A 14,885-nucleotide genomic window follows, 5' to 3' on the forward strand; every position below is an offset into this window, starting at 1 on the left:
AAGCGGGTCACACTTGCAGCGTATCATTTGCAAGCGCAGGCCCTAGTATTACATTCATGAAGTACATTTACCGTTGGTTTGTTCTTCATGATACAAGCAACACAACGCAGCACCTTCGTCAGAACATTGCAGATGCCCGGCATTATGATAATGTTGATGATGACCGGCTCGAGTGGCTTGAAGCTACTATGCCGATACTTGGAGGATATGAAAAAGAGATGTAGCCATCCGAAGGAGTTTTTGACCAAGGAAACATATGAAGCATTTTTCATCACTACGTATTCAACTGTATAGCATGCATTAAGTACCTGCTGAGTATTGAGAAGTTTTCATTCGTGCTTACGCGCAAATTTAACAGTGATCCCATAGAATCCCTCTTTGGGACATTGCGTATGTCTTCGGGTTGCAATGATACCTTGGATGTCCGTGCAGCCCTTTCAGGACTTGAGAAAGTGCTTAAAACAGGAATTGCTGCCTCAAATGCACTTTCCAACGTTGCTCACAGCGAGGACTGCAGGTATATCCACTGCATTGCTTCGAAAGACACCGGCAGAACAAGTGCAGCCGCGGTCAGAAATTGCAAAGACTGCAATGACTGTTCTAGAACGACTGAACACTACGCTCCTGCCTCTGCACCTGCCCTCCCTTCAGATTTCCGCGACAGTGTATATTGGAGGCTACATTGCTCGTGTTATAATGGAGCAAATGAACTGCGAGAACTGTGTAGCTCTTTGCACAAAGCCAGTAACAAATCAGCCACTCCTGACATTCACTCGCAGCCAAGATCGAGGTGGATTGCTTTATCCTTCGTACCAGCTCCTGTTTGTCCTTGACACCCTACGGACGTTTGCTGAACAGGCACTGAAGGAACATCATGCCCTTGAGAAACCCCTCACTAGTCTTGTAGAACGTGCAGTTCCTGCTCTCTGTGGCTCCAACCTGTTGAAATGCAAGGACAGTGACGAGCCGCACAGGCTGAAACTCATGGACTGATTTCTGTGCGTTTCCTGCGACCTCTTCTATCGAACTATGCATTCTCCGTGACGGATAAGCATGATGCCTATAGGTACTTCGACAAAAAGCCCCTTTCAAGGAAGTGCCTCAAGCTTTGAGGCAACAGCCAATATAATAAATGCTGCTGTCATTTCTCGTTCGCACCATGTTATTATACATTGCTGCGCGGGCAGCCCCACAAAACGCGTCTGCTGGCTTTTACTTTAAACCGAAAGCGAGCACGCACACTGCTGGGCGGCGCGGCATAACAACAGCATTAGTTACCGTTTTCACTTCGCAATTCGTACTGCAAGGAACAAACCACATGTGTACCTCTGAGCTTCGAAATTAGACATTAAAGAAATGCGGGTAGTGCGGCCAACTCGAAGAAACGCGCGTTGACGGCCGCACTTGCCAGTCGAGCCCCGCCGTGGATGAGGGAGGAGCGCCCTGTTTAGGTGGCGGCGCCTGGCGGCGGGTTGCTGTACTCGCGGCGGCGGCGGCGGGCTATTGTTGTAGCGCTCGTCTGCCGGGCACTGAAGTATAGAGGAGGCACTGGCTATGTGTACAATGGCATTGCGCCACATAACCGCTTTTTGGAAAATATTATGATTTAAAAAATATTGTAAAATAATCTGCGGAGGTACTTTGAGAAACTATGTAGGTTATACAAAGTGGTATCTCGTGGCCCTGCCATAACGTTTGGACCCAACGAGAGTGCAAAATTTTTTCATTGTAGCGCTTTATGTATAATAGCTCGGTGTACATGGCTTCGGCACATATACTTCTGACTGATTACGTGATGAAATGCGAAAGCGTTATGGTCCCTTTGGTGAAAGGTGTTTAGGGAGCCTACATGCAACGCTGTATACATGCAACGGTACGGCCTACGTCTTGGTGCTCTCATGGTTGTTTCGTTAAGTTGGTAGGCTCCCCGCACCCTGCTTCGCATAACACCGATTCCCGCGGGGCGTGGGATCTGCCGGCACGTTTTTATTGCGATAGCAATTATATGGACACTCAAAAGCAGATTTCTGCCGTCGGCGTCGCCGTCGCCGTGAGGTTCCGAATGACGTCAATGGAGATGAAATCGTCGCCGCGCGCCGCCGAACGCTGTGTGTGCGAGTGAAAGGGCACGAGGGACGCGCGCTTTCACGGGGAGTGAACGCACGGCGGAGAACAAACGCGCGTTCTGCGCTGTGCTCCCTTAAGGGCTGCAGAAGTAGGCGTCTCTTTCCTCCTCTACAATCACCATATATGTAGAGTAAACGTACCTTCTTCCGACGCGCGAAAGGCTGTGGGGGAGGGGGGGGGGAGGGGCAGGGAAGGGAGGCGACGTTTAGCTGCGGCACCAAGTGCCTATTTATATCAGAGGCTCCGGCAACAGTCACCAACGCCGCACGCATTTTGAGCGAACGCGGGCAAAACGCCGGCGGCGTCGACAACAGTTCTGCGTGTTGCCGGTGCTGCTGCATGTCCAAGTTTATACAGCTGATAAAGCTGCTATCATTACTCCGTATAGCTCTCTTCAAATTTGCTATCGCAATTGATGCTTCGCCTTTCAGGTGAAACTGCGACAAGTTTTTTAAATAAACGTGTTAGGGGCGAAGCACCTTAGGGCCGAGCCTTGTCCCTCGTAGTCCGTAGTTCTGCTTGGCATAGAGACCGCTATATATATATATATATATATATATATATATATATATATATATATATATATGTGTGTGTGTGTGTGTGTGTGTGTGTGTGTGTGTGTGTGGTATATGTACGCCAAGCTCCGGCTTCCGCTTCCGGTGCCGCTTCCGTTTCCACTTCCGGTTCCGCTTCCGGTTCCGCTTCCGGCGTTTTGCCCGAATGATCCCCCGGTGATTCGCCCACTCAATGCGGTGATTTTTTTCTCCTTTTTTTAATGATGGCCCAAAACACAAATGCCAACAGCACCCGAGAGCGATGTAAATGCTATGAGCACGCGTTATGAGCAAAATAATTTCATGGCCCCAAGCGACGGGGAAAATGCGGCGATACGCATGTCTCTCGGCCGCCATTGCAGATGGCCACGCATTAGCATAATTAGCGCGACTCGTGGCCCCACAAATTATGGCGGAAAATCTCTGCAATGGCGGCCCAGTGCAACGCCAAATTGACGTTTACAAAACGGCCCTTTCTGTGACGCTCTTCGCGGCATTCCTTCAACCAATCAGCAAGCATCTTGGACCGCCACCACATATTCGCGACATTGCAGATGCATTGCACGCTACCGCTCACTTTCTTTTTTTAATGGTTAAAGTCGCAATATAGCTGTTAAAGACAAAAAAAAGTATTAGTCGGTGAAATGTGCCGCTCCACGTCAGGTTTGTCTTCCTGAAGAAAACGCAAAATTGCATTTTGCATAACTTCTGCTTCCCGGCACAAATTTCAAAACTCGTGACCTCTCGACACCCAATCAGAGAGACAACATGGCGGATAATGGTGGCCGTGCACCCGCCATGCGTGTCGAGAAGAGAGCCCCAGTAAAAAGTATACATAAACTGGTAGCGCAGCATCCATAGAAGTGTCAAGAAAATGGCGGCTCGTTGCAACCGTCGCCATCTACGTATCAGGGGGACAACTAATTACAAACAAAAAATAAAAAATAAAAAGTGACGTCAAAACCGGAAATGGCAGTGACCTCAAGAGATTAGGCTACTTGGCGCGAATGTTTGAATTTCTTCAGCATCCGGCATTTCGACCGCAACGCCAGCAGTTAATTTTCTTTTGAGGCTGAGGCGAGCGTGTCAGCTGAAGCGTGTCATTAAACTATAGGAGTGGTATATGTCTTAATGCCATCTTAACGACGGCTATTGCTCCAGTAGGTTCCTTAGGAAGGTGAGCGAATAGGATGGAAATAAATAACAGTTCCACAGAGGTTACAAGCAAACTTCACTTTTATTCGTCTAGAATAATGCAACCAATATAAGTGACCAAGCAAAACTTGTTTCAATGGATGAAAAGTACTATGGCCAGCACACAGCCGTAATGTATAGCAACATGCAAAACCTTTTCACAGAATCATTCGCAATTCCGCGCGACACCTTGTATTCATATTCAACAGCTATCAGACAAGACAACATTCCACCACATTATCATTTAGAAAGCATTTTACTTACTAATTTTGCTTCCCGTCGGACACTCAGAGCCTGTGTTACGGAGAGTGAACGAACATTGCGCGACGCGCCTTCGCGGAGCGTTCCGCGTTTATCGTCACGACGAGACACAGCGCATCGGATGCCGCAGCGTGAACTTGCACGATAACAAGAAACCTGCACTCACACCTTTCGCCAATGAATGTCATGCGCTAGGCCACGCAAAATTTGAAGTGAAGTGCACGCCACACTTTGAACAAACACGCAAGGAAATAAAAAAAGCTGTTTAAGCCAGCCGTAATTTGTGGCGCGTATCAAGAAACTATCAAGAAAAAAAAAAACTTTCTTGCCGAGGCGGGATTCGAACCCGCGTACCCACGGTCTCAATGCGAGCGTCGTAACCACAAGGCTGTACAGCCACTTCTTTTTTTTTCTTTATTGCCGGGCTTCGACACAGCAAATGAACTCGCAATAATAGACAGTGCGCCAGATCGCTCAAGTGGCCAAATTGCCGCTGCGGCTGCAGGCGTAGTCATTTTAAGATTCCCTGAGCACCACCAAAGGCTCCTTATACAGCCACGCTTGCAGAGCATGCATTTATGCGAACCATATGATTGCGTTCGAGCGTCGTCGTCTTCGTCCACAGCTGGCGCGTTCGTACGCTCGTGCTCTGCGAGGTGAAGAGGTTTTGCGCGCTATGAGAGCGAGAGAGAGACGCAGTCACGGAGCGGGTCTGCTGGAACGCGTTGTCGGCATTGCAACGCGGTGTCGGTGTTGCAAGCTGCGCTATGCAACGCGCAGTGACGGCCGTAAGTCCGAGACGCGCGAAAAGAAATTATCATCATCATGAGTAATAAGATGAAAAGTTCGCGCGCACTTCCGCAAAATGCTGGGCTGCGATCGCCCAGCTTTGCTGTTTCAAGCGTTGCGCGGCAGCGCAGCCGTGCAAGGTTTTTATCCAGTGGCCGTGGCACAGCCTTGCCAAGTCTTGTGCCAGAATCACTGGTTGGTAGGGGTCACCAAGAACGAACTAATAAATTGTGAAATAGAAACAAAATTAGCATTTGCTGTTTTAGTACAGCAAAAATATTTTAAACGGAATATTTACTCGTATGACAGTATACTGATTAAAAATTTTCGAACATTTTTTTTTCACATAGGTTTCCTAGTTTCAGTGTTTGTCCTCCTTCACCTAGTCGCGCTTCAATCCCACATCACTAGCTGATATCTCTAGCGATAGGTTTTGGTACGCTTTTCGTTCCAAGCTTCGCGACCTATTTAGCCCAGAACCTTGCCCAGAACCCAAATATGGGACATATACTGTTTCTCTATGGTGTGTAAAGGATTGCAATCATCGTCATCATCAATTTTTTGTCTCTTTTTTGTTTCTTTTTAACCCGATCTACTGGCATGATAGCTAGGGAGCCTAAACGGCGTAAAAACAAGTCTAGATTCTTGCATGTAGCTTCCCTGGTGATGGCCCGCTTTTAATGACAGCGGCTGCATCATCATCGTCATGATCAGCTTATCTAGGAACATTGGTGAGATACACTCGAGGCCTCGCGAGTGTCGCACTTTCCCGGGCTTGCCAAAAAGCCCGAGCTAGCTCGAGTCGCGCGCGTAGCCGGTGTGATACGAGAGCTTGGAACGTTTTCAGTCGCAGCTTGGACGCATTAACGCGCACTAGTACGCGAAGAGCCCATATCGTCGACGCGATGCGCTTGCTGGAGGGGCGTCACTGTTTCTGAACGGCGGCGTACATGAACGCAACCAGCTTCTTTTCCCGTCAGCAGTTGGATTAACCAACGTAAAGACGCGTTACAAGCGAGTCCCTCCCCCTTCTTCACGAGGATTTTCATCGGCTACAACGCGAAAGACATCAGCACGATACATGCCACTGGATCGTTTCGTGCCACTGCATTGGGACTGATAAGAGAAAGCCGCGAAAGGGCAAGCCGTCTTCGAATGAAAACCTTACGAGCTCATCGTGCCCCGTAGAAGTATTTAGCGGATTCTTTGCAGAAGACTGTACCAGGAACCAGGGGTTGTTGCTAAAGGCGGCAATATGTCTACCCTCTGTGACATTGACGAGGAAGACGCAGACTCCCTGGCCTCGACTGCCGCTGCGACAGGACATGGCGGCGGCAGGAGCAACCAGACGAAAGGGCCCGACGCAGCTAAGAACAAGAGGATGTCCGTGGAGCGCATCTACCAGAAGATGAGCCAGCTGGAGCATATTCTGCTACGCCCGGACACGTACGTCGGCTCCGTCGAGCCCGTCACGCAGACCATGTGGGTGTACGACCCCGAAGACGAAAACGGCGGCGGCGGCATGAAATACAGGAGCGTCACTTTCGTGCCCGGTCTCTACAAGATCTTCGATGAGATCCTGGTCAACGCGTCCGACAATAAGCAGCGGGACAAGAACATGGACTGCATCAAGGTAAGGACGCTCATGTCGTTGGGGTCATGTGCTGGACTCCTCACCTTTTGTACCGTGGTACGTACACAACGAGAGCGCGCGAGAGTACATTTGTGATGTGTAGAAACAGTCGTGAAATATTCCAGACGAAAGGAATGCACTCCGGTGTCATGCTGCGTAACACGTGTCATAGCGAGTCGATCTCCGCCGTTGTCGAGAATCGGTGGTCGCGCACGTGTAACTGCGCATAGCTTTTATCTCTCTTCGTGCTGGTCTTAGCAGTCTTAATCGAGGCGCTGCCGCATGGCTGCACACTGTTTGAAGCTAGGTTTCCTTTGTGAGCTGAGCTCGATCAGTGTCGGCATGTTGCCTGACATGCCGGGAAAAGCACGATGACGAGCTAGAAACATATCGCTTAGACTTCGCATCGCCGCCAGAGGGATCAAGGATGGTGACCTGTATGAAAGAATTTTGGCGCTCCTTTAAATTTAACTAATGACTAGCTTACCCTTGAATAATATACAGTGATTATGTAGACGCTTATACACTAATTTGATGCTTCAACGCTGATTGTTTTCGTCCAGAACGGCATATAAGAGAAACATGAGGCAACGTTCTCGTATATCGGACCACCAGGTAAGCTTATTGCGTGACCATTATTGACCCTGATCTCGTGCGTGAGAGTGTTGAGTAGAAAGTAACTGGGCAGCTGTAAGTTTGCATCTAAGGAATAGAACATGCTGTGTATGCTCAAAGCTCCTATCTAACCATACGAAGACGATACTTGCACAAATTGCATTTATTTTCCCGTCGCGATCTTATTCCTGCGACTGAAGTTTGCTGCTGGAACCATCGACAATATGCAAGTTTGGTAGTAACCAATCTCCTTGGTAGTAACATGAGCGACATTACCAGAGCGTTAAAAGAAAATAGCAACAAATCGGGCTGTATCATCAAGTTACCCTTCGCAAAACGCTGATAGACTGTTTTCTTATCCCAAATATGCAATAAATGTCAATAAAATCGCTTCATCGTTTGTCTGAAGCTGAGAATTTCAATACGTTTTACGCTAAGCAAGAGGGTGGGCGTGGATACAAGATTAGTGTTGCTCTTAACATGAAATGCGTCACGCGTGCCTTGTTCATTCTTCTTCGTGTCTAGATCGAGATACATCCTGACCAGGACTGCATCTCCGTGTGGAACAATGGCCAGGGCATACCCGTGGTCGAGCACCGCGTCGAGAAGATGCACGTGCCGACGCTCATCTTTGGTCACCTGCTCACTTCGTCCAACTACAACGACGAAGAGAAGAAAGTCACCGGTGGCCGCAACGGCTATGGCGCCAAGCTCTGCAACATTTTCAGCAAGAAGTTCATCGTGGAGACATACTCGCGCGCCGAAAAGAAGCTCTTCAAACAGGCGAGTCTCCCGCTACCGCCTTCTTGTCGAGCGCGCCCACGTTTGGATTTATCTGTCTGGGTACAACCGCTTCGATACAGGCTTGAACTGAAACCAGTCCGGTTGGATGCAGTTGGCTGTACATATCCATGCGTATGGACAAGAGCTACACAGAGGCACCTGAACACTCTGCAGTCTCTTGCGTATAGGCAAATACGGACGTTGGCCCACTGCAGGCCTTAATTATACGGGTTCCTTTAGTGGAGAGCCAAGGGCGGCTTTCAAAAGCCTCTTAGCGATTACGGGCTTCCACGATTAGACTATTCTTGCGCGTGTATTGTGAAGCGTCTCGAGGAACTAGACATTTCGTTGCTCGCTGGCCTCAAACCGTCAGTTTACGCGAATTCGGCAACCAGTGTATGTCCCGACGTGGCACATGGTGGTCGCGTCAGCGTTACTGTGGAGTGAGCAGCTCCGTCTCTCACCTTATGGGGCGTCCAGAATAGCAGTTGGTGTATAATATGCGAGTCTGCGGACGTACTGATAGCGTTACGAGTGATGGTCATGGTGATTTATGTTAGTGCTGTGCTAACTGGAGCATAAATAAAAGTATATAGCGTGAAATTTCGGGCGGTTGTCATGGAAGGAGCCATATTTATATTAAGGGAAATCCTCTTTCGAAATTGTAAGCGAGAAATGCGCCTGTGAATGTTTTTCCCAGTCGGATTAGCTCGTGCAAAAATTAGGCAGAACAAAAATAAAGGAAGTTGCGTGCATTTTTTTTTCTTTATAGTTGGGGCATTGACCAATCCCAGATGTTAAAACGTTGATCTACGGCTCCACCAGTGCTGCATCTATCATAAACCAGACGTTGCTTCTAGAGGTAACCTGTAACGATCAACAAGCCCCGCCTCGCAGGTCTGGGAGGATAACATGCGGAAGACCACAGAGCCTAAGATCAAGACGGAGGCCAAGGGCGAGGACTTCACCAAGATCACCTTCTATCCGGACCTGTCCAAGTTCATGATGGAGAAGCTGGACACCGACACGGTGGCGCTGCTGTCCCGCAGGGCTTATGACGTGGCCGGCTGCGCACACGGAGTCAAAGTACGTGAGTCCTGTGTGTCCGCCGTCACGCCATCAAATGTCAGGCATGACCTGTCGCTGTGGCTCGCTATGTTGCACTGCTGAGCTCGAGGTCGTAGGTTTGAGTACCGCCAGCGGCGGCCACGTTCCTATGGTGGCGGAATGCTAGGTGGCGGAATGCTATGTTGCACTGCTGAGCTCGAGGTCGTAGGTTTGAGTACCGCCAGCGGCGACCACGTTCCTATGGTGGCGGAATGCGAAAACGCGCTTGTCGAATTAGATTTAGGGAATACGTTGACGCAGGCGGTCAAAATTGACCCGGATCCTTACACCGTGGGATAGCCTGTTGATTGATTTTAATAATTCACGATTTTTATCGCATATTAGCTATTGTAGTCCATTGAAAGGGGACACAAAGAAGTAACCGGAGGAACAGGCGAGCTGCTGACTTTCTAACATAAAATTATTTACAAATGTTTGGTACGAAGTCTCCACTTTGCCTGTCCCTTTTTTCCTGTCCCTCTTTTCCTGTCTTGAGCCTTACTGGTCTGTCATAGGTGCACTGACAGGATATTTTCGACTAATTATTCATTTCTTGCGTTAAGTAAAAGACCTAGACATCTTTGCCTCAAACGAAGCAGATTTCAGGAACGTAGGCGCTTTTTAATACGATTAGCATTCTTCATGCAATTTCCGGTATCTGTCGATCTATCTGTCTAGGTCTCTAACCGTTTTCCCGCCAGCTTGAGTCGCTGCGTAGTCCATGTCCTAATGCGTAGCGCATCGGGATGATGTACTGAGGAAACCGAGTTCGAGACCAACCGTCGGACCAACTTGGGTCACTGAGTCACTATGGGTATGTGGCGCTCTTCAATGACAAAAACAAAAGCTTTAAAAATTTATTTGGTGCTGGGCAGAATTGAACCCGTGTTCTAAATATTCAGACAATCAAGTTTAAATATATATTGCACATACGCGCCACGCCCGGACTTTGCGGCGGTGGTAATACGGTGTCGCTACGTTGTTTCAATAATGTTCACATTAACACCGACAGTCAGTGATTGAAGTCAAAGGGGGGTGGGTCTCCAAATTTTAGGGAGGGGCTCGGCCGCCCCCTCGGCAGGCAGCTGTAGCACTGCGGTGCCCATTCGACAAGATCTAGAGGCGATTTTTTTGTCAGTATAGTGCCTTGTGCGGGGCAAGTGTAACTCTCGAATTTTTCAATGAATGAATGAATGAATGAATGAATGAATGAATGAATGAATGAATGAATGAATGAATGAATGAATGAATGAATGAATGAATGAATGAATGAATGAATGAATGAATGAATGCGTGATTACTTGGTTGATGTGGCATGAGCAAAAACAGAAAGCAGGTATGGTCGCACTGCTCCTGGTATTTTTCCTACGTGCTTCCATTCTTTGACCTGTTTCACTACCGGATCCTGTGAACACTTCACTGATGAAGTGAAGGGTTCACAGGGTGTGTGCGTAACCAGAAGAAAGGGAATCTAAGGGCTCGATTTTTATAAATAATATTTAAAGAAGCCATAAGAGACCATTAGAGTTACATCATGAGTACCAAGAGAAGGGAAGCGCAGTCGAGGATGGCAGAAATCTAGATGGGATGATGAAGTTAGGAAAGACAGTGGTAATCGGAGATCGCAGCAAGAGGCCTTCGTGCAGTGGACGTATAGTAAGGACACCAGGACAAGTAATTTCCCGTATGTTGTCCTTAGTGTCTGTTGGTGCAGTGGCGCGACTAAACATTTGGAGCGAATTACCACTGTTTCCAAGGGATGGGAGTGGGGGGAGGTGTTGTTTTTTAAGTGTCCACCTAGTGGACGTGTTCTGCTGCTGTTGAAGGGGTGATTGGCTGGGGGCGCCTGTATCCTTCTCACGTGTACCCCAGGCCAGCCAATCAGAACTTCAGTAGCCGACAAAATGGACATGTCCACTATAGGTGGGCACTTATGGAATACCTCTTCCCTCATTAAAGTCCTGGTAGACTGCAATTCACTCGAGCTACGCTTTACGGGGTTCTTAATTTGAGAATACTACAGAAAGTTTGCAACGGTGACTCACTACATTTGAGGACAACAAAACATGTACAATCACGTCACTGCACTCCCTTACGGCTAACTTTCAGCCACTTTCGTTGTCAGTGGTTGTGTCGTCATCATCATCATCAGCAGCAGCAACCTATATTTATGTCCACTGCAGGACGAAGGCCTCTCCCTGCGATCTCCAATTACCCCTGTCTTGCGCTAGCTGGTTACAACTTGCACCTGCAAATTTCCTAACTTCATCACCCCCCCCTCCCCTAGTTTTCTGCCGTCCTCGACGGCGCTTCCCTTCTATTGGTATCTATTCTGTAACTCTAATGATCCACCGGTTATCCATCCTACGCATTACATGGCCTGCCCACCTCCATTTTTTTTCCCCCTCTTCATGTCGATTAGAGTATCGGCTATCCCCGTTTGCTATCTGATCCACACCGCTCTCTTCCGGGTTTCTTAACGTTAGGCCTAGCATGTTTCAGTGGTTGTGTACATATTAGCTTCTTCCGCGGGTTTGATTCCGGCCGCGGTGGTCGCGATGGGGGCTAAACGCAGAAATGCTCGTGTACTACAGAGTCCCCCAACATGCGGCTTGCCTCATAAATGGGTTGTGGTTTTTGGCATGTAAAACCCCAGAATGTAATTTTTAGCTTTCATTCTTGCGCCCAGGTCTACCTGAACGGCAAGAGGCTCCCGGTGAAGGGCTTCAAGGAGTACGTGCAGCTGTTCCTCAAGGACCAGGAGGACGAAACGGGCAACCCGCTCACCGTAGCCCACGAGCTCGTCAGCCAGCGCTGGGAGGTGGCCGTGGCCTTGAGTGCCTCGGGCGAGTTCAAGCAGATGAGTTTCGTCAACGGCATCGCTACCACCAAGGGTGGAAGCCACGTCGACCACGTTGCTGACCAACTCGTCAAAAAGGCACGTCCCCCTATCCCTCTTTTGGAGTCTGTTTTCTTTTACAAGTATACTTTTGCAGCATAGATCAGTTCAGGTCAGCATAGATCAGAGCGTATGTTGAACGGTACGTCGGGACCGTCCAGAATTCCGTCCTTCTTGCTTTAGGGTTAAATTATTGCGCTTTAAATTCGCCGTGTCATTTAACAGGGAGTTCTTTCGTTTTATATTTAAAAGGTGTTATCTGGCTAATCTGTACTGGTAGAAGTAACTGATTCTCGCTAGGGGCCCGGGCCCTTAGGACTCCCTCCCCCCTGGCTACGGGCCTGTATTGCGGTGTAGTTTCCATTCGGGTGGTCGAAATCAAAAATGAAGCTCTCAGAACACATTTGTCTGGTTCACTCAGAGCAACGTGCTGCAGCTCAGAGCGCTCGGATGCACGTTCACCTTTGAGCTCCAGCCGAATTGTGGTCACGTGGCTATCCCGATTACTGTATGGGAAAGCTGAACGTTCTGCTGGGGCAGGCTTTCTCTGGTAGCGATCTAAAGGGCTCCGCTTCGCGGAAAAACGAGTTGGAGCGCGGCAGGAACCCATCGAATGTACCATAATGGAGACGAGCGCCACAGTCGTGTGGGCTATGCTGCGGAGCGCTCGCTCGAATGTGGAAGTAGCCGGATATGACGTCAGCGTTTGCTGATGAAACTGCTCCATCGAAAGTGCCCGCTCATTTCTACGATGGCATTGCGAAATGAATATGAAATGCAAGAATGGCAAACCGGGAGAGTTTAACGTACACATTGAAACACCGTATGTACGAGGAGCAAGACAACGAAATGCAAGAGGAGGCCGCGCTTTCCTCGAATTTTGTGTGCGCGGATTAATGGATTTAATACGGAAGTCTGGTGTGGCGCCTTGAAAAAGGATTGCTGATTAACGGGCGGGCCGGGCGATTGACGCTTAAAAACGATTTAATGCACACGGCCGTGCTGAAGTTGAGGCAGTGCGGCAAGGCAGCGTGCAGCCTGCGTAGCGCTTACTGCTGTCGCGTGTAGCGGCCGCAACCAGAAGCGCTGAACAGAAACCAGCACAACGAGCTCTATTGAGGCAATGAGAAGGCAACGAAAATGCATAGCAGAGGAAGCGAACACCGTCAAAAGGAGACCGGAGGAAGTTAGCCTGCACAGTTTCGCTGCTGCTGATGTGTGTGCTTGTATGTGTGCTTATGAGAAAAGTTTGAACGAGAAGGGAACCGAGGGGCCCGATTTTTATTATCATATCATAAGAAGCCAACAAACATTAACACCAAGGACAACATAGGGGAAATTACTTGTACTTACTAATTGAATTGAAGAAATGATAAATTAATGGAAATGAAAACGGATGAAAAAAAAAAAAACTGTCCGCAGGTGGGGAACGAACCCACGCCTTCGCATTACGCGTGCGATGCTCTCACCGTAGAGCTACCGCGGAACCGTCTTCCCATCCACTTTCTGGGGTATTTATGTTTTACAACTAGAAGTTGTAGTTCTAGTTGTAAAACAGAAATACTCCAGAAAGTGGATGGGAAAACGGCTCCGCGGTAGCCCAATGGTGAGAGCATCGCACGCGTAATGCGAAGACGGTGGGTTCGTTCCCCACCTGCGGACAGTTTCTTTTTTTTTTTCATCCGTTTTCATTTCCATTAATTAATCATTTCTTTATTTCAATTAGTAAGTACAAGTAATTTCCCCTATGTTGTCCTTGGTGTTAATGTTTGTTCGCTTCTTAAGATATGAGAAGTTTTATAAATACGTTTTCTTTGTTTTGTTTTGACTGATTTATAACAGAGCTTTTTCGGCTTAACATAGCTTGTGTTACACTCCTTATCGAACTTTGCTGTGACAAGTGCTTTGGTCAGGCCTAGTAGTACTTGCTGTACTGCTAATTGGTGTTCTTCGTGCTGAAATCTCTACTGTTCATTTTAGTGAGGCCTGGGGCTGAAGAATTGGAATCTTTCTTCATCCATGGCCATCAATTTGAATAGCCTGATTGGAGCAAATAACGGATCATTATTAGTACATGACTGAAACGGGGTTCCTCTTGTAATATATCTGCTCACTCTACATACCTATAATTACCATTTCGTATCCGTAACATGTACGGATGACGGAACGAAAAAGAAAAGTCCGCATAAATTCAGCTTGAATGATTCTGCGGTACATTGGAATGGCCAAACTTAGTCTGTTAAATTGTTACATTTTACTAATTGGTTGCTTTATTTACTGTGCTTCCCACACATTTTTTTTTATTAGGTTCTGACACTTCCTTGCTAGTTCTTAAACTTTGTCCTTGCATACCTCATGGACACTCCTACACTTTCAATTTACTTGTGGGTTCGCAGGTTCTGGAGAGCGTCAAGAAGAAAAACAAAGCCGGTGTGAAGATCCAGAGCAAGCAAGTCAAGGACTACTTGTGGATGTTCGTCAACTGCCTCATCGAGAATCCTACATTCGATTCTCAGACAAAGGAGAACATGACGTTGTCTTACAAAAAGTTCGGCTCCAAGTGCGAACTCAGCGACAAGTTCTACAACCAGGTTTGTGTCGTATAACTCCTTATCCGTCATATTATTGTCTGATTTAAGCATAGCGATGTCGACTTAAAAAGGCAAGATGGTCAACTTTGCCGAAAGCAACGATACAACGGGTCGACCAAGGCGGTTGCTACAGCTTGACATACTTTGGACTGCTGCCCTTGTCACTCAAGCTCCGCGTATACTGCCTCTGGCAAGCTCTCGTAGTCGTAATTTATATCATTCGTAGGATCTTCTCGCTGTTTGTAATGTAGCTACACACTGCAGAAATTTAGTCGTGATCTTTTGGCCCTAAAAATACGAAAACCCTGTAGCTCTGTCCTGCATACATGCAC

At 48.0% G+C, this 14,885-nt stretch overlaps 1 protein-coding gene across 4 annotated transcripts in view; it reads left to right on the forward strand.

Annotated features, from left to right (window-relative positions):
• Positions 1-14,885, forward strand: part of LOC119446008 (DNA topoisomerase 2-alpha) — a 37,615-nt gene that overhangs the window by 8,261 nt on the left and 14,469 nt on the right. Inside the window, exons 2-5 of one of the 4 annotated variants that reach the window (XM_049663804.1) lie at positions 7,699-7,956; positions 8,854-9,042; positions 11,753-12,001; positions 14,359-14,553. In XM_049663804.1, the coding sequence (XP_049519761.1) occupies positions 7,699-7,956; positions 8,854-9,042; positions 11,753-12,001; positions 14,359-14,553 (891 nt within the window). The remainder of the gene's footprint in view (positions 1-7,698; positions 7,957-8,853; positions 9,043-11,752; positions 12,002-14,358; positions 14,554-14,885) is intronic. The other 3 variants (XM_049663805.1, XM_049663807.1, XM_049663806.1) reach the window with 3 other exon arrangements.

Source organism: Dermacentor silvarum, chromosome 3 (genome assembly GCF_013339745.2).
Source record: "Dermacentor silvarum isolate Dsil-2018 chromosome 3, BIME_Dsil_1.4, whole genome shotgun sequence".
Classification (NCBI taxonomy): Eukaryota; Metazoa; Arthropoda; class Arachnida; order Ixodida; family Ixodidae; genus Dermacentor; species Dermacentor silvarum.